Source organism: Budorcas taxicolor, chromosome 5 (assembly GCF_023091745.1).
Source record: "Budorcas taxicolor isolate Tak-1 chromosome 5, Takin1.1, whole genome shotgun sequence".
In the NCBI taxonomy this organism is placed as follows: Eukaryota; Metazoa; Chordata; class Mammalia; order Artiodactyla; family Bovidae; genus Budorcas; species Budorcas taxicolor.
Window position 1 is genome coordinate 140,968,058 of NC_068914.1, and position 20,967 is coordinate 140,989,024.

Below are 20,967 nucleotides of genomic sequence, written 5' to 3' on the forward strand. Positions count from 1 at the left end.
CCTGGCATAAACCATGATGGAAAAGAATACAGAAAAAGAGTATATGTGTGTAACTGAATCACTCTGCTGCAGAGCAGACACAAGACCGCAAACCAACTATGATGATGTGCGTGCTTGCTCTATACTTCCATCATAAAGAAATACATATATAAATAAATAAAAGTTTCTCAAGACACCATTTCTGGCCAAAAGGAAAATAAAAGCCTATCGTGAATTGACGTCAAAATCAAATGATAGGGTCTAGTCAGTCAAGTGTCTCCACGTCCATTAGGAAAAGGAACATGCTCAGGTGGCCTCAACCTGCAGCTAGGAGGGCATCACTCACAGTGGTGTGCAGTCTCTGTGCCCTTCTGGAATCACAGAAGCCTCCTCCTGCTCCTGAGTAGTCGGCCATTTCCTGTTGTGCAAGGGACAAACAATGGGCAGATGGTTGCCAGTGTTTTCATTAATTACACCACAGGCTGAATGGCATCGATTACCACATAATGGACATTTCACAGTGACCCTGCTTCCTTTGTTCAAACAATGTATCTAAATGTCTTAGCAAAGGAACCCATTCTATTTGGGTCTTTAAGAGAATGAAAAGACAGGAATCTCAGGAATAATTGCATCACTTTGCCCCAGTAATGATTTTATGACTTATCCAACTTCCTTTGTGCCTTCTTACCCTTGGAGGTGTTATGTCCAGGCAGGACGGGAGGGAAGAAACCTCAAAACCTTTAAGTGGGTCTCAAAGCTCGATACATCAGTGTCAGGCGGATCACCCCGCACCCTGCTGCCCTGCCCTGGAAATGGGCTAGAAAGTGACACTGAAAGGCAGCCAAAAAGGAAGAGAAGCACATCAGGGTCAAAATCAAAGCTCAAGGGCAGAAACGCCACTCCTCCCTCCCCGCTGGGAGACTTTCCCTGGACTCCACAAAAGATACTAGTTCAGGGCCCATAAACATCCTAGAACAGGGGTCCCCAACCCCCAGGCCTCAGAGCAGTATTGGTCCATGGCCTGTTAGGAAGGGGCCTCACAGCAGGAGATGAGCAGTGGGCAGACAGGCGAGCTAGCAAAGCTTCATCTGTGTTAACAGCCGCTCCCCATCACTCACATTACTGCCTGGGCTCCACCTCCTATCAGATCAGCGATGCCATAATAAACATAATGAACTTGAATCACCCTGAAACCATCTGGCTCTCCCCTGCCCCCCTGGTCCATGGGAAAACTGTCTTCCACAAAAGCAGTCCCTGATGCCAAAAAGGTTGGGGACCACAGTCCCAGAGGATCTTCTGCCTCCCTGGGAAGTCCCTGTCCTGCTTTCTCTCTCATTAAAGCCCCACTTTCCGCAGCCCTTCTGAGTGGGAGAGGGGGCAGCAGGAAACCACCGTCCAGCTTCCCTGATGGCGTCCCTCTGTCCACCTTCATTTCTGCCACAGTCCTCTGGGATACTGGTAAAAACCCCTTTCTCAAAAAAGTGACCGATCAGGAGCATAGAAAAGTTAGCCTTAAATCGGCAGACCTGGCACCTTCGAGATGGATACATGGGGTCTTCAGGGTTATTTTCTTAAGTGTGGCTGCATCCCATAAGGACTGCGTTTGAAATAAAAAAGTGTGCTGTGAAACCATGGGGAGAATAGTAGAAAGGAATATGGGATCAGGGAAAGAGAGCATTAAGTTTGATCAAGGAGAGGAGTTGGGGGGTAAAAAGCCCTTGGATAAAGTAAAGAGAGGGACTTGCCTGGCGGTCCAGTAATCAAGACTTTATTTCCAGTGCAGGGGGTGTGGGTTCAATCCCTGGTTGGGGAGCTAAGATTTCACTTGCCTACTGGTCCAAAAACCACAACATAAGACAGAAGCAATAGTGTAACAAAGACTTTAAAAATAGTCCATATAAAAAAGATCTTAAAAAAAAAAAAAAGAAGCAGGAAAAGACAGTAGGAAAAGCAAGAGCCCTGGAGTCTTCCATGTGGGTTTCAGATTTGGATTTGAGTGTCCGGCTCCACCGTTTAACAACCACATGCCATTAAATGGTTTGCCTTTCAGGTCTCTGAACCCTGGTTTGTAGCTGTCAGAAGTCTATGACAAGGTACATCAAATGCCTGCTCTAGACCTGGCGCATGGAAAACACGTACAAGAAATTACAGTGGTCTTACTGTTACTACTCTTACTCCCACATTAGGAGAAGAGCTGAAGGAGCCCTGGTAATAGATGGAAGTGGGTGGACGTGAAGAAAATCTGGCAGGCACACGGTAACCTGGACTCCCCTTCCCAGTGTCCAAGATTATAGGGAAATAAAAGTAAGTTTGTATGACCCAAGTAACACATTCACTATTTTAAAACCTGAGCTAAGACAACCAACCAGTGTAAAACTGGGTTAATAATGTGTTCTATAATCCCCTCACTTATGCAAACTGGACATGAATATAATCTCTTACTTAGAGAACAGACTTTGGAGGTAGTGTGCAGGTAAATATTTTACACCTAACATCCTCTATACTATGCTTGGGGAAAGAACCAGAGATACCCAAGATGAGACAGTGATGATGCTGCTGATGATGTTTATACTAACATAATCTAGTCGACCTCAAGTGACACCAGAGTCTGTGCTCTTAAACGCTGTGCCAGGTGACGTCTCCTGATATGCAAGCGCCTGGCATAGAGTCCAGAGGCCCATGTCATTGACACCTCAACTCCCCTACACAGACTCATGCCGTGAACACTTCCTCGGCACAAGGGGAAAAATGAGGCAGAGACCCCTTGTCCGGGCAGAGCAGGAGTGTTTTTAGACAGGCTGTTGGCATATCCAGAGAAGAATGGAGATGCACTGGGCAGAGACGGGAGCAGAGTCCAGCAGAAGGGAGCACACAGATGGCATGGAGTGAGAATGGAGACCAGAGGAACTCCCAAAGCGAGTGGATTCTGTAGCACACGACTGTGACAATTACAAGACGGAAACGCAGGTATGTGGTGACAGGGAGTCTCGGTCCCAGAAAAGGTGAAAGAGAAAATGGCTGATTAAAGACTGAAATAATGCCATCTGCAGCAACATAGATGGACACAGAGGTTATCAAACTAAGTAAAGTTGGACAGAGAAAGATTAAATATACACACTACAATATATAAAGTAGATACACCTACTGTATAGCACCGGGGACTCTACTCAATATTCTGTAATAACCTATTAGGGAAAAGAGTTGGAAAAAGAATATATATGTATGTATAACGGAATCACTTTGCTGTACACTTGAAATTACTACAACATTGTTATCAACTATATTTTGATAGAAAATTTAAAAAAAAAAAAAAAAAAACAGCTGAGGTGTGCTAGGATGCTTCCCTGACAGCTCAGTTGGTAAAGAATCCATCTGCAATGCAGGAGACCTGGGTTTGTTCCCTGGGTTGGAAAGATCCCCTGGAGAAGGGGAAGGCTATCTAGTCCAGTATTCTGGCCTAGAGAATTCCACGGACTGTATAGTTCATGGGGTTACGACTTTCACTTTCATTTTGTGCTAGGATGTGGGAATAAATCCCTACTAAACGCTATTTTAATTGTGCCACTAACGCTCATTCTTCTACAGTAACATCCTATAAGAACCCCACTGGTGGTCTTGCTGCATTTTAAAGAAATGACTTTTACTCACTAAAAGAATTCTTTCATTTACACAGCTCCTTAGATTCCTGCAGAGAGCTTGCATCTTCACTGTCCCATTTGCTCTGGAATGCAAGTTGCCTTAATTTTCTGCAAGAGCAGCTCTAGCAATGGTTGGATACGTCCCTGGACAAGTGTCAAGCTCTCTACTCATGCGCAGAATGAGCCCGGGGGAGTGAGGCCAGGACAGCATCTAAAATCTCATGATACTGGGATTACCCTGGTGGTCCAGTGGTTAAGACTCTGCGCTCCCACTACAGGGCACATGGGTTCGATCCCTGGTCAGGAAACTAAGATCCCATGTGCCACATGGCGAGGCTGAAAGAAAATAAAATGATGGAGCATTTAAAAAATTAAATTAAAAATATAAAAATCTCACAATACCAAAATACAGTCTGTCAACAGGGCAGAAAAAAGTTAACTGTTGTCTCAAGCTCTACAGACACTTCCTCAAGAAAACCTTTGAGAATCCTTGAGACCTGAAAGAATGAGAGATGTTTTTAAAAGGAGTTTGGCTCTGGAAGTGTCCTGCCAAGAAACAATAGAGACAGCAAATGAGCCTTTGGTTCAGGACATCCCAACCAGTGTGATAAAGAACAGACTGTTAATAGTGGATAGACTTAGGTACTGTGATTGTCATTGGTCGAAACACTTTTGATCACTTTTAGGTGTAGACAGTTGTGAGGAAGAGCCCTCCTGGCTTGCTCTGTGCTAGCCAAGAGGTCACTATATCAATGGTTCTCTCCTAATAAGACCTTCTGGGCCTATCCTACCTAAAATTTACACCCCACTGACATTTCAAATCCTTTTTCTTGCTTTCTATTTTGATTCTCGGCATTTTTCTTACATGTGATACATAAAACTACTTTTTCCATCTTGTTTATTATCTGTTTCCTCAATGGAACGTTCAGGTCTATGAGGAAGGGAGTCTGTCTCTTTTGTTCAGCGATACATCCTTACCACCTGGAGCAGAGCCTGGCCCAGAGCTGAATGAGTTCAGAAATGAAGTGAACATGTAGAGGTACATGCATAGAACATTCTGAAAAGCATATTCTATCGCAGTGAGTGAAAAAGCAGCAGCCAAGGAGACAGAACCCTGATAAGGCTCATATAAATGAGAAAGAGAGAAGAGAATTACTCTAAGTTGGGGAAAAAAATGCACGTTCAAGATAGAGATTTATTAAAAAGGAAAACAAACCGAACCAGGCTAAAAGCAAATACTGGTCATCTGATCACTACAGTTAGCAACCATGGCCAACTGTCGTATTTCCTTCTAATCGTTTTAAAAAAGAGATTTAACATATCTGAAATCCTATTAACTATATAATGTGTATTAATTTTTTCCACTTAATGATTTAACTGATGGCTTAATATCACTTGATTTTCACTGACAGGAGGACCTAAATCAAGTGAAATTTTCTTGGGAGCTCGGGGCCTTGCACCAACCCCTGTGAGTCTCAAAGTCAGAATGAAGATGCATTTTGGAATTATAAGTTCAAAGATGGCACAGAGGGGCTTCCCTGGTGGCTCAGTGGTAAAGAATCCACCTGCCAATGCAGGAGACACGGGTTCAATCCCTGGTCTGGGAAGATCCCACACGCCACACAGCAACTAAGCCCATGCACCACAACTATTAAGCCTGTGCTCCAGAGCCCAGGAACTGCAGCTACTCAAGCCCGAGCGCTCTGGAGCCTGTGATCTGGAACAAGAGAAGCCACTGCGTCGAGAAGCCCGCACACGGCAAAGAAGAGCAGCCCCGCTCACTGCAACGAGAGAAAAGCTCACACAGCAACAAAGACCCAGCACAGTCAAAAGTCAACCAAACCACCCTGGGCACACGACAGACTACATTTCCCAGCCTCCTCTGGAGTTGGCTGTGGCCACGTGACTGAGTTCCAGCCAGAGTGACCTGCAACATTTCCAGGTCTGATCCAGGAGAACCTCGCATCTGTGCTACGCCACTGTTTTCCCCTCCTGCCAACTGGAATGCTATCAGCAGTGTGGCCTTTGGATATGGCAGGAACATAAAATGGGAGAAGCCTTAAATTCCTCACTCAATGGAGGAGTCACCTGCTAATCAGAAACATCCACCCTGAATATGAGCAAAACATAAACTTCAGCGGCATTTGAGCCATTACACATTCTTGAGTCTATTTATAGCTGCAGTCTAGCCTACATTTACCTAATGCGTGTGCTGTGTGCTGAATCGTTCAGTCGTGTCCGTCTCTTTGTGACCCTTTGGACTGTAGCCTTCCAGGCTCGTCTCTCCATGGGATTTTCCAGGCAAGAATACTGGAGTAGGCTGCCACTCCCTCCTCCAGGGGATCTTCCTGACTCAGGGATCGAATTCGCATCTCCCATGTCTCCTGCACTGGCAGGCGGGTTCTTTACCCCACTGAGCCATCAGGACATTTACCTAACAGAACTCTCATAACCTTTATTTTCTGTAACCTAATAAGAAAGCTTATCAGTCACTATGACAAAGACATTGACACAGGTGAAGAATATACTAACTTGTTCATTTAACAAGGATTTATTAAATGTCTGCCATGTGCCAGGCATGTGCTGAGCATTGCAGCAACATTCAAATGTATTAACACGTTATTGACCGGGAGATTTTTGCAGAAACTAATGCCTGTGGCTGCTGATTTATTTTGCGAGTGAAGACTGAAAGGCTCCAGTCAGTAATGCTTGGGTAACAAAAGACCTATTTATACTTCTCTGGCCAATAATGTGTCACACTTCCTTATCTTTCTTCATGAAAGAGGCACAGGAAGGGACTGTCTTTCCCTGGTCCTACTTCCAGTTCTGTTACCATGTGCCTGGAATACTGCTCACCTGCTGGCTTACAGACTGCAGTTCCTCTGGCTTTCCTCACGAGAGAGGTGGCTGAGGGGCCTCCAATACCACCCATCCTCACAGGCTGGAACACGAGCTGGGGGAGAGAGTGGAGTGGGGCTCCAGCGCCTGGCCCGTGAGGCCTGTGCTAGGAAAGCTGGCCAAGCCGGCTGCCCAGGGGCACGACTAGGGCAGCTGACCTGGAGGCAAACAGGGCTGCTGCTCACACATGCTTCACATCAGGACCCAGAGCCTGAAAGGAGGGGAATCTCAAAGCAGTCGCATAATTGGGTTTTGCTCGGGCCTCGCCAAAGCACACAGGCCCACATTTCCAAGAGGCGAGTAATAAACTCAATTGGGCCTTCGTCCAGGATTTCTGCCTTTTGGCAGGCCAGCGCTGGTGCAGAGGAAGTAAGGGGCCAGGTCTGAGGAAGTGCTGTACAGCGTCCCTTACAGCCAGATACACCAGAATGTGCCCAATCCCTTAGCTGGATTTCCTGCCACGCAGGGGACCAGCTGTGTTTCTTACTGGTGAGAAAGGCTGCCCAAAGGACAAGAAGGGGGCACAACTCTGTCCCAAGGGCTCAACCTGAAATTCACACTAGGGTAGCTTGTTAGACAGAAAGGAGATCTGGAATGTTCCAGAAATGCCTCGCCCTCAGCCTTTCAGCAAAAAGAAACCCAACATTTCAATGCTCTTGTCAAAATTTATAGCTTTAACCAATGCTGCCAAACCCATTTTATAATGTGAAGTCGAGCAAGCAGTGACCAATGCCAGGATATGTTTAAAAGCACCAACAGGAATCTAACAGTGTTGTCATTGGGGGGACATTTGGTTCAAGGTGGCAGGCAAAGGGTAATATCCTCACCTGGCCAGCGGCTCACACAAAGCAGGCTTCTTGCTGAAGGGGCTCAGAGTGAATGCTAACACTAATTCGGACATGGATTCTCTGTGCAAACTGTGAGAAACTCACTTAACCTTGGTCAGCCTCTCCCCCAGCCCCATGGGAGGAAACATGGTACAGGAAGTCAGGTCAAATACTTGGAAAATGGCTCCAGCTGGGTCTCAAACATTACAGTATTGTCAACTGAAAGAAATCCCTTCCCAAGAACAGGAGCTCATTCCTTCCAACACTAGTTGAGAGCCTACAGCATGAAAAAGGAATAAAAAACCAATGATAAGGTTCTGTGGAAGTGGAATATAAGTAGTAAGGTAAAACAAAAAAAGAGGAGGGGAAATCAGAAAGATTCATCTTCTATTGTCTTAGTTATTAACTTGGAGAAAAAGCTTGGACAAATCCCCAATAAACTCAGGGACCCTTGGTTTTCAGTGTGCCATGAAAGGGCTGAATTAGAGAAATCTGAGGGTGTCTTTATAATCCCACCTAATCATGTGGCCTAAGTGTCCATCTGAAAATGCTTCATTTGGATTAATGTTAAGAGAGCATGCTTTCAACACAGGTAACAATGAAACACACCGAGGCTACCAAAAGCAAGCAAGTACACAGAAACTGTAACAAAGTTAACCTAGTGGCTTCATCTCAGCTAGGAAGGTATTCTAAACCAGGAACACATTCCCTCACTGACAGCAACTAGACTGGGGCAGAAACAAGATCCAGGTCAGTGACTGTGAGCCACTCAGCTTTCTCAACTATATCTTCCTTGGGGTTCCTTCCAGGTTTTTGACACTGGCCTTCCTCCCCACGACCCCGGCCCCTGCGGAAAGCCCTTACATTAGGGGGATGGACGTTCCTTTCTTCCTTACCTTTCAGTAACCACGATTTCAATGGAAGATGTGACCTACAACTGAAAGTGTCTGCCTGCCAACCTGAATCCTTAACTAGAGATGATGAGATACCAACAGAAATCACTGGAACGATCAGAGGCGAGATATTCACAGCTGAGAGGCCGAGGACCACTCACGTGCCACGTCCAGCTTCACAGTTCCCATGGTCCACGCTCCACAGGCACCGGTGTTTTACAGAGCAGAATAAACAGTTAAATTAACTACAAAGACTCCAGACAGCACATGTCTGTGGCATGAAGGAAATCAGGCAGGGCTTGGAGACTGGGTTAAAAATGATCAGCTGTGCCTCTGTTTAGTTCTTTGTGATACGCAGGTTGTTGATAGTAATTTAAGATGAGTCAGTATTTAGGCTGCTGCTGGTATCAGGAAAGTTCACACAGGCCAATTCAGAGCAGTAAGGTTAGGCTTTTCTCTCTCAGTCATTATTTTCTGTTATTTTTTTTCTATTAGTCATTATTTTTATTCGAAACAATAACAAGAGCTAATACCACAGTGTTTATTATATGGCAGACATGGTCCCACACTTTACACAGAGTAACTCATTTAACCCTCACCAGAATCTTTCTGAGGCAGACTACTACTTTTATACTCACGTAACAGAAGAGGAAACAGGCTTAGAAGAATCAAGTCGCAGGACTTCCCTGGTGGTCCAGCGGCCAAGATTCCGCACTCGCCGTGCAAGGGGAAAACCATCCCTGGTTGGGGAACTAGATCTCACGTACGTGTCAGAGCTGAGAGATTGCATGTCACAACTAAAGATACCACGTGTCTCAACTAAGAGACATGTCTCAACTGGGCACAGCCAAATTTAAAAATAAGAAGAATCAAGTAACTTGCTCGAGGTCACACAGCTCATTAAAGGCAGTGGCAGGGTCTGAACGCGGGAATGAGGCTCTGGAGTTCGCACTTAGAACCATCACACAGAACTGCTCACAAAATCAAGGCCCGAGTTCTTCCCACCTCCGCTGAGCCCTCAGTAACTCCTGGATTCACAGCTGTGCTCCTACTCAACAGTCACTCTCAACAAACCCTCTCCTTCAGAAAAAATACACAGACTCCTCAGGTGTGGCTGGTCTGTGCCCGGTGCCCTCTTTTTAAAAACCTGCCTAGTTCCCCCCATTCTTTCCAAACAAATGCCCCCAGGAATTCAACTCTCAGAATTCACCTTGTATCCTTTATCCACCACCTCTTCTCTCCTAACTCTTCACCCTCAACCCACTAGCCTGTTCTAATGTACTACCCAAGGAAAAAACCCCCCAAAACCCAAATTTCATTTGATTTTCATCTGCTTTTAATTCCACAGTATCAATTTCTGCATCTGTGTAACAAGGGCCTTGGACCAGAAGCTCTCTCAGGTCCTTCCAGTTCTGACACCTGCTTCTTACTGGAGAGATTTCCTGGAACAAGTTTAGTTTCTCCACTGTCCCCCTGAAGCCCCGAGGTTAATCTTCTTCTGAGACTCTCAGCTGGTCCCACAGCTGGCAACACTCCCCTCTCTCCATTCATTTCCCAAATCCCAGTTTTCCTACAAGACATGACTTTAGCCTCACCCAATCCAGAATATTAGAATCTTGAACTCTCCCAGGCCTTCGGCTGTGAACCACAACTGAGTACTCCACATCGATGGCACCAATCTTTCATCTTCATTCCCTCGCCTAGATGAAGCTCTCAGCGAGCAGGGACCATATTACGCTTCTCTATCACCCTTAAAGCCCCTCACTCTAGGTCAGTTGATAATAGCTGCTTGGCCATGCTGGCTGGCTGGCTGAGGGTCATCCTGAAGCTACTAGGGAAACTAGTGGTCAATGGACAAGACTCTCTGGTGTGAAAGGAAGACACCCCTAGCTTTCACTCCTCTCTGATAAAACAAATTCCCATCAACTTTTTATTCAAGAGCATCATCCAAATTTAGTAATAGGAAAGCCCTAGCTTCTTGGTTTTCTTCTCTGAATCAGCAATGGTTACAGACACATTTCCCTCTGAGCCAAACGGAAGTGATCCCAAGCGCTGCAGCTTTCAGAGCTTCTGGCTGATCCAGGTTCTACTTCCACTAATACACATTCTCCACGGTTATTAGGTTCCTTGACTTTTCCACGCATATAGCATTATGTTACTTCCTTACACTTGCAACCCAATTTCCAGGAAACATCTGGAATAATACAAGCGAGCTGGTGTTTGATCAAAACGACATCCTCTGCTTTATTCCTTTGGAAGTGACTAATTTCAACCCTGGGGTTTGAAGTGAGTGCACACAGACACGTGTGTTTCAGGAGTTTGCACCAAGAGAGATGACACGTCTCCGCTGAAAACCTGCAAACTGTGCTCACCCCTCTGGCCCTAAGAGAGCTAACGAGGAACTGCTGGTACCGGGCCTGCTCTCTCTGCTTGGCAACAATTCTGGCCACTACTGATGGCGCAAAGTGAATTCCAAGGCTCCTCAAACGCAGAATTTTAAACTTACTTTACCTGTTTTTAATGAACACTCCACAGCACTGGTGCTCAACCCTGGGTACTTGTGAGAATTATCCAGAGGGTGTTCATGAACACCAGGGCCTGGCTTTCTCCCTCCCCCACCCACCTCCCTTCAAAAGTTTCCATCTAACTGGTTTGGAGTGAAATCAACATGTCACTTGAAAGCATCTCAGCTATACTGCATGAATGAAGGTGATATTTTAAGTATGATAATGGTACTCTGGCTGTGTTTTCAAAAAGGAGTTTTTGTCAATGGAAACACTGGTTAAAAAAAAAAATCTCCATTTAGTTAATGGTATTGTACCAATATGAATTTCCTGGTTTTGTCATTGTACTAAGGCTTTGTAAGATGCTCGCTTTAGACAAAGTAATGAGAGGCAGATAAGGGATCCTCTGAATTATGTTTTGAACTGTTCTCTAAGTCTGAAAGTAATTCAAATTAAACAGTTTCTTAAAGGGGTCCTCTATTTTTAAAGACATATACGCTTAAATATTCATGAATGAAATAATATGCCTGAGATTTCCTGCAAAACAGACCAGTTGGGGACATGGAAGGGAGTGAGTGGGGGTGTGGATGAAACAGGGGTCTTCACAAGTTGATGCCTGTAGTAGCCAGACAGGACAGGACAGTAGCAGTGAAGAGAGGAAAGGCCCCAGTATTTGTCTGCTTCAGTGTCTGTGTAAAGGTTTCCACCATATATACTGGAGTGAAAATTCCCAGGTAATTCTAACACTCACTAGGGCCCAAGAAACCACTCTGGAGTTGAGAGTGTGGTATAATGAACTCTGTCTGTCTGGTACTATCAACTACAAAATACTCTGCCCGGATCTTTGACAGTGAGCTAGTCACTTAATCTTTCTGTACCATATTTTCCTAAACCATGAAGTGACAGGTATGGAGTAGAGGACCCTATCAAAAAGAAGACAGGAAACATTAAATGTTGATTTATTCTAAAATCTGAAAATTAATAACATAGTTAATTTCTAACACAGTCAAAAATGGTAAGGTCTTACGTCTACAGAAGCACTTCCCAAAGAAGGCTCTGAAAAACATCACTCCTGGGACTTCCCTGGTAGTCTGGTGGTTAAGAATTTGCCTTCCAATAGAGGAGACTCAGGTTCAATCCTTGGTCAAGGTACTAAAATCCCATTATCATGCAGGGCAATTGGGCCCACATGCTGCAGTGAGGAGCCTTCATGCCAGAATGAAGATCCTCCAAGATGCAACTAAGACCCAAGGCAACCAAATAAATACTGTTGTTGTTTTGAGAGAGAGAGAGCGAGAAGTCAGAGGGTATGTGTACTGTGAAGATGCTAAAGATCAACTTAAAAAAAAAAAGATTATTCATATAAGATGTTAACAGATGCTACCCAAGATAAGGGTTCCAAAATCAAATAAGTTTGAAAAGTGCTTATGTTCTTTACTGTAACATTGCTAAGAACTTTTAATAAGATAATATGCACTGGGAAGGGATAGAGCTAAAGCAAAAACAATACCGAGTTGTGGATGTGACTGGTGATAGAAGCAAGGTCCAATGCTGTAAAGAGCAATATTGCATAGGAACCTGGAATGTCAGGTCTATGAATCAAGGCAAATTGGAAGTGGTCAAACAGGAGATTGCAAGAGTGAACGTGGACATTCTAGGAATCAGCAAACTAAAATGGACTGGAATGGGTGAATTTAACTCAGATGACCATTATATCTACTACTGCGGGCAGGAATCCCTCAGAAGAAATGGAGTAGCCATCATGGTCAACAAGAATCTGAAATGCAGTACTTGGATGCAATCTCAAAAATGACTGAATGATCTCTGTTTGTTTCCAAGGCAAACCATTCAATATCACAGGAATCCAAGTCTATGCCCCAACCAGTAACGCTGAAGAAACTGAAGTTGAACGGTTCTATGAAGACCTACAAGACCTTTTAGAACTAACACCCCAAAAGATGTCCTTTTCATTATAGGGGACTGGAATGCAAAAGTAGGAAGTCAAGAAACATCTGGCCTAACAGGCAAATTTGGCCTTGGAATGTGAAATGAAGCAGGTCAAAGACTAATAGAGTTTTGCCAAGATAATGCACTGGTCATAGCAAACACCCTCTTCCAACAACACAAGAGAAGACTCTACACATGGACATCACCAGATGGTCAACACCGAAATCAGATTGATTATGTTCTCTGCAGCAAAAGATGGAGAAGCTCTATACAGTCAACAAAAACAAGACCAGGAGCTGACTGTGGCTCAGATCATGAACTCCTTATTACCAAATTCAGACTTAAATTGAAGAAAGTAGAGAAAACCGCTAGACCATTCAGGTATGACCTAAATCAAATCCCTTATGATTATACAGTGGAAGTGAGAAATAGATTTAAGGGCCTAGATCTGATAGATAGAGTGCCTGATGAACTATGGATGGAGGTTCGTGACACTGTACAGGAGACAGGGATCAAGACCATCCCCATGGAAAAGAAATGCAAAAAAGCAAAATGGCTGTCTGGGGAAGCCTTACAAATAGCTGTGAAAAGAAGAGAAGTGAAAAGCCAAGGAGGAAAGGAAAGATATAAGCATCTGAATGCAGAGTTCCAAAGAATAGCAAGGAGAGATAAGAAAGCCTTCTTCAGCGATCAATGCAAAGAAATAGAGGAAAACAACAGAATGGGAAAGACTAGAGACCTCTTCAAGAAAATTAGAGATACCAAAGGAACACTTCATGCAAAGATGGGCTCAATAAAGGACAGAAATGGTATGGACCTAACAGAAGCAGAAGATATTAAGAAGAGGTGGCAAGAATACACAGAAGAACTGTACAAAAAGGATCTTCACAACCTGGATAATCACAATGGTGTGATCACTCATCTAGAACCAGACATCTTGGAATGTGAAGTCAAGTGGGCCCTAGAAAGCAACACTACGAACAAAGCTAGTGGGGGTGATGGAATTCCAGATGAGCTATTTCAAATCCTGAAAGATGATGCTGTGAAAGTGCTGCACTCAATATGCCAGCAAATTTGGAAAACTCAGCAGTGGCCACAGGACTGGAAAAGGTCAGTTTTCATTCCAATCCCAAAGAAAGGCAATGCCAAAGAATGCTCAAACTACCACACAATTGCACTCATCTCACACGCTAGTAAAGTAATGCTCAAAACTCTCCAAGCTAGGCTTCAGCAATACATGAACCGTGAACTCCCTGATGTTCAAGCTGATTTTAGAAAAAGGAGAGGAACCAGAGATCAAATTGCCAACATCCTCTGGATCATGGAAAAAGCAAAAGAGTTCCAGAAAAACATCTATTTCTGCTTTGTTGACTATGCCAAAGCCTTTGACTGTGTGGATCACAATAAACTGTAGAAAATTCTGAAAGAGATGGGAATACCAGACCACCTAACCTGCCTCTTGAGAAAACTGTATGCAGGCCAGGAAGCAACAGTCAGAACTAGACATGGAACAACAGACTGGTTCCAAATAGGAAAAGGAGTATGTCAAGGCTGTATATTGACACCCTGCTTATTTAACTTATATGCAGAGTACATCATGAGAAATGCTGGACTGGAAGAAACACAAGCTGGAATCAAGATTGCTGGGAGAAATATCAATCCTCAGATATGCAGATGACACCACCCTTGTGGCAGAAAGCGAAGAGGAACTAAAAAAACCTCTTGATGAAAGTGAAAGAGGAGAGTGAAAAAGTTGGCTTAAAGCTCAACATTCAGAAAATGAAGATCATGGCATCCGGTCCCATCACTTCACGGGAAATAGATGGGGAAAGAGTGGTAACAGTGTCAGACTTTATTTGGGGGGGCTCCAAAATCACTGCAGATGGTGACTGCAGCCATGAAATTAAAAGACACTTACTCCTTGGAAGACAAGTTATGACCAACCTAGATAGCATATTCAAAAGCAGAGACATTACTTTGCAGACTAAGGTCTGTCTAGTCAAGGCTATGGTTTTTCCAGTGGTCATGTATGGATGTGAGAGTTGGACTGTGAAGAAGGCTGAGCGCTGAAGAATTGATGCTTTTGAACTGTGGTGTTGGAGAAGACTCTTGAGAGTCCCTTGGACTGCAAGGAGATCCAACCAGTCCATTCTGAAGGAGATCAGCCCTGGGATTTCTTTGGAAGGAATGATGCTAAAGCTGAAACTCCAGTACTTTGGCCACCTCATGTGAAGAGTTGACTCATTGGAAAAGACTCTGATGCTGGGAGGGATTGGGGGCAGGAGGAGAAGGGGATGGCAGAGGATGAGATGGCTGGATGGCATCACTGACTCGATGGATGTGAGTCTGAGTGAACTCCAGGAGTTGGTGATGGACAGGGAAGCCTGGAGTGCTGCGATTCATGGGGTCGCAAAGAGTCGAGGGACTGAACTGAACTGATGCATTGGGACTTTCTGAGGATGGTAATAAAATATGCATCAAGTCTGGCCTTCTTTGTATGGAACCAGTTTTGCTTTTTTTTTTTGGAACCAGTTTTACAGAACTTATCTTGGAAAATAATGCTCTAGATGAGTGGTTCCCAAATCCCATGTAATGGAGACTCGCGTTCGTATCATTCAATAAGTTGATTAAAATAATGATTCACAGACCACATACTAGGCCTACTGGAGAGGAAAGAATTCAACACTAAAACAAAAAAAATCCAAGTGATTCTAATGCATAGTCCTGTTTGGAACTTCCAAGTTCTGCCGACCATAATGTAGTAAAATAAGTCTAATATCGAAAAGGTCACATGCAAACTGATCAATAAAAAAGGTCATATTTAATACTTTTCCATATAAAAGTCATTAGTCCGTAAGAAAAGCATATATGCACACAACATTCCATGGAGAGTAAACAGTAAAATAATGGAGGTGTCGGCACATTTACATCTATCAGCAGAGCTAACGACCACTCTGTCCCCTCAAGGATGCAGTGCTTCTGTTACTAACTGATCATTAATCTGCAGTGATTCTCCACTTTCTCCCTGTGTGTTTCCTCCTGTCCATCTTCTCCTGCCAGAGTCAATGACCAGGACCAATTTGGTAAACGCCAGGAAATGCCATTCACATAGGTGGTTTCTCCAAGTTACAGCTCCTTACCTTTTCTTTATATGACATCACTTCAAGGTATCAGAAGAGAAATTCCTTCTTGATTGAAAATTTTTGTAAACATACTTACTTATACCTTGGTGCTCCCAGAGCTGTATGATGTGCTGGCCCAGTCAATGATATATTTAAATGTTTGAAAGAAGAATCCACTTATTGTTATTCATAATTACTTCACATGTGTACCACACACTCTTTCATTTACTAAGTACTTTCACGTGAATTATCTTGTGTCTTTCTTCACAAAAACCCTGTGGGTTAAGTAGGCACAACTGTTTTTATCTAACCAATAAGAATCACTGAGCTCTTCCTGCTGACACAGTGAAAAATATAATTGAGGAAGATGTCAGATGCTTTGCTCCCAAAGAACTGATACTCGACTGGAGTATCTATCAGTTCTCAGTATCAGTATATAAAATATAAACTACACACAGGAAAGAGCTGAAGTGTCAGTCAAAGCAAATTAGTACGGCAGGACTTCACACATACTAACAACAGTTAACACATACTGAGCAATTTAATCTTCACTCAACCCTTCTGGAAGGTTATTACTATTAGACCCATTTTTCTTATGAGGAAACTGAGACCAAGAGAAGGGAGGTAACCTTGCCAAGCAAATAAATGGAGAACCAGGATTCAAACTTCAGGTTAGTCTACTCCACAGATCACTCTTTTCTATCACCACATTTTACTGCTGGGAAAGACAATGTTCCCAAAGTCATGGGGACGAATGTCAAGACGTCGAAACAGAAAACGACTACCTCCCAAAACAGTGGGGTCAGTGGTGCTACAACCCAGGAGAAGAGGACCCAGGAGTCACAGGGAATCACAAGACTGAGTCAGCCATGCTACTTTCTCGCGATCCATTACCTCTTTGATTCGTTTCACCAAAGCGTTCTGGTCGAAAGCCACGGCCTCGGCGCACTGATGGAGGTGGTCCTGGTAGCGGAGACAGAGCTGCAGCACTTGCTGCGAGTCCAGCTTCTCCAGTTTGGCGTTTGTTGGGGAAGTCTGGCCACTCAACAGCCCTTCAGAGCAGAAAAAAAGAAAAAAAAATGAAATGAAAAATTACTAGTAAACTTGTGAATAAAGTAGTTTAATAACAAGTTCACGGAAGATAGAGTAAGAGGTTTAAACTTAACCTTGCATCTGTTGTCGTTTGCTAGTGACAATCACAGCAGCTATCATTTACGGAGCATCTCGTAGGAACCAAGCACTTGGCAAAGTGCCTCCTGGGCATTATTTTTCAGACTTACAATTGCCCAGGAAAGTAAATGACCATTAGCTGCATTTTACAAGTGAGGAACCCAAGATACAGAGAGGTTAAGTAACTTACCTAAAGTCACACAGTAAGTGGTTTCTATAAGACACAGCACCTGACCTTATGGCACTATTTTAAGATATTAAGAATATAAATCCCTTCTTGACCAAAAGAACTTTAAAACGGTTGTCTGAGAAACAGAAGAAAATATATATAAGGAAACTGTTAGGAGGAAATACAAACATGAAGACATTTAAAACCTGAGCAGGATGTCCACTAACATGCCATGAGCCTCATCCTTTACATTTTCTTCCAACATCAGTTTAGCTGGATAACTATTAAATTCCCTTAAATTTGAACAGGACATTATTTTTCAAAGCCTTTCACACAGAATTACCTTACCTTTCTTTAAGGTGTATAGACCAGGATAACATTTACAAAACACGAAATATCAGTTAAAGAGCTTAAATGACATACTAAGGGTCACACAACTCAAGTCCCCTGATTTCTGATCAAGTGCCTCCTTCCAACTCAAAGGTTCACAAACGTTTTGGTGTCAGGACACTTTGATCCTCCCAGAAATTATCGAGGACCCCAAAGCACTTGTGTATGTAGTTTAAAGCAATATTCAAAGCTGTTAAAAATTAAAACTGAGCAGAGGGAGGAGAAGGTGAGAATCAAGAGTAGCACTGAAACATATGCATTACCGTATGTAAAACAGACAGCCAGTTAGAAGTTGCTGGTGTAACTCAGGGAGCTCAATCTGGTGCTCTGTGACAACCCAGAGGGGTGGGATGGGGTGGGAGAAAAGAGGGAGGGGACATATGTATACCTATGGCTGATTCATGTTGCTGTATGGCAGAAACCAACACAACATTGTAAAGCAAATGTCCTCTGATTAAAAAATGAAAAAAAAAAAAACAAAAAACAGAAAATTCTTGAACACTTATCATTTTTTAAAATAATATTACTCAGCTATTAAAAAGAATGCATTTGAATCAGTTCTAATGAGGTGGATGAAACTGGAGCCTATTATACAGAGTGAAATAAGTCAGAAAGAAAAACACCAATACAGTATATTAATGCATATATATGGAATTTAGAAAGATGGTAATGATGACCCTATATGCAAGACAGCAAAAGAGACACAAATATAAAGAACAGACTTTTGGACTCTGTGGGAGAAGGCGAGGGTAGGATGATTTGAGAGAATAGCACTGAAACATGTATATTAACATACGTGAACAGAGCACCAGTCCAAGTTCGATGCATGAAACAGGGCACTCAAAGTCAGTGCACCGGGACACCCTGAGGGATGGGATGGGGAGGGAGCTGGGAGGGAGGCTCAGGATGCGGGACCCATGTCCACCCATGGCTAATTCGCATCAATGTATGGCAAAAACCACTACAGTACTGTAAAGTAATTAGCCTCCAGTTAAAATAAAAAAATCAATAATAACAGCCCCATATGTGTTAATGTAAATAACATATTTTAAAGGATATAACTACTTTCTCAAACAAAGAAGTGAGAACAGCGGCATTCATTTACATTTTTGTAAGTCTTTTCACTGTCTTGGCTTCATAGCAAACAGCTAGAGTCTCAGACCTGCTTCTGCATTTAATATGTTGCTATTTTACATCATGAAGCCTCTGAAAAACTCTACTGTACACTTTTGTAAGAGGATGAGAGTAATTAACAATCATCTAAGTATTACTGTGAAAGTGGTTTTGACCTCTGAGAATTCCTACTGGGAGCCTGGGGATCTCACGGACCCCCTTCCACTCCCAGAGTGGTACACTCGCACTAGAGCCAATGGCACAGCGCAGATCCGAAATAAACATGACAAGCACATGCACTGGGCACTGTCAGGATGGACTCGCACACCCAAGCTTGTCTTGGGAAGCCTTCCCCACTGCTGCCTCCCAACCACCAATGTCAAACCTCCACTGGTTCTGAGGAACTGGGGCGTAAGCCAAGTTCTTCATCCCCTAAAGAAGATGGAGGCTGGCTGACCCAATGGAGCTGTTCCAGAGAATTCTCTCAGCTCCTCCTCTGGCCTGACAGCAGAGTGCGCGCTGCACTCCGCAGGGCCCTGCTCCCCCACCTCCACTGCCGACCCTGGCACGGGACAGCCTGGAGCTCCTCAGAGCCTGCCTCCCCATAGGAGCTTTTGACAGGGTTGACTTTGGCAGAAATAAGGATTTATGTTTTAGATCTGACGTTTTTATTGAGATCCTGTGTACAAGATCTCGTGTATTCCTTTACCTAGCTTCTCCCAAAGGCAACATTCTGCAAAGCTATAATACAGTATCACAGTCAGGACACTGACATGGGTAGGACCCACTGATCTGCTCAGATATCCCCACTTTACCTGGACGTGTGTTTAGCTCTGTACAGTTTTTTCATATGCGTAGGTTTGGGTATCACTACCACAGTCAGATATGGAGCCATTCCAACACCACAAGTTCTGTTGCTTTTTATAACCACAACTACCCCTCTTCCATCCTCAGCTCCAACAAACACTAATCTGTTCACCATTTCTAAAATTTTGCCATTTCAAAAATGTTCAAAAAGGGAAAAATCCAAAATGTAACCGTTTGGGATTGACTTTTTTCACTTAACATAATCCCTCAGAGATTCATTTACTTGTTGCATGTATCAGTAGTTTGTTCATTTTAATTTCTGAGTAGTCCTCCATGGTATGTATCACCCAGAGTTTGGTTAACTATTCACCTGTTGAAGGACATCTGGGTTGTTTCCAGTTTGGGGCTATGACAAAACAAAGATGCTATGGACAGTCGCCATACGGGTTTTTCTGTAAACATAGATTTTCATTTCTCTGGGATGAATGCCCAAGAGTACAACTGCAAAACAAAACAAAGGGTACAGTCAGCAAAGACAAGACCGGGAGCTGACTGTGGCTCAGATCATGAACGCCTTATTGCAAAATTCAGACTTAAATTGAAGAAAGTAGGGAAAACCACTAGACCATTCAGGTATAACCTAAATCAAATCCCTTACACTTATACAGTAGAAGTGAGAAATAGATTCGAGGGATTAGATCTGATAGACACAGTGCCTGAAGAACTATGAACAGAGGTTCATAACACTGTACAGAAGGTGGTGATCAAAACCATCTGCAAGAAGAAATGCAAAAAGGCTAACTGGTTGTCCGATGAGGCCTTACAAATAGCTGAGAAAAGAAGAGAAGCGAAAGGAAGAGGAGAAAACGAAAGATATACCCATCTGAATGTAGCATTCCAAAGAATAGCAAGGAGACATAAGAAAGCCTTCCTGTGAACAATGTAAAGAAATAGAGGAAAACAACAGAATGGGAAAGACTAGAGATCTCTTCAAGAAAATCAGAGATACCAAGGGAACATTTCATCCAAAGATGGGCACAATAAAGGACAGAAATGGTGTGGACCTAACAGAAGCAGAAGATGTTAAGAAGAGGTGGCAAGAATACACAGAAGAACTACACACAAAAAAACTCTTAAATTACCCAGATAACCATAATGGTGTGGTCACTCACCTAGACTAGTCATCTTGGAGTGAGAAGTCAAGTGGGTCTTCGGAAGCATCACTGCAAACAAAGCTAGTGGGGTTGATGGAATTCCAACCAAGCTATTTCAAATCCTACAAGACAATGCTGTGAAAGTGCTGCACTCAATATGCCAGAAAATATGGAAAACTCAGCAGTGGCCACAGGACTGGAAAAGATGTTTTCATTTCAATACCAAAGAAAGTCAATGCCAAAGAACGTTCAAACTACCACAAAATTGCACTCACTTCACGTTAGCAAAATTCTCCAAGCCAGGCTTCAACAGTACATGAACCAAGAATTTCCAGATGTTCAAGCTACATTTAGAA

At 43.4% G+C, this 20,967-nt stretch overlaps 1 protein-coding gene across 2 annotated transcripts in view; it reads right to left on the bottom strand.

Moving 5' to 3' along the window:
• The window catches only part of BORCS5 (BLOC-1 related complex subunit 5), a 97,334-nt gene that overhangs the window by 14,966 nt on the left and 61,401 nt on the right, over positions 1-20,967 (bottom strand). For both annotated transcript variants that reach the window (XM_052640467.1, XM_052640469.1), the window contains exon 3: positions 16,703-16,860. In XM_052640467.1, coding sequence (XP_052496427.1) covers positions 16,703-16,860 — 158 coding nt within the window. The remainder of the gene's footprint in view (positions 1-16,702; positions 16,861-20,967) is intronic.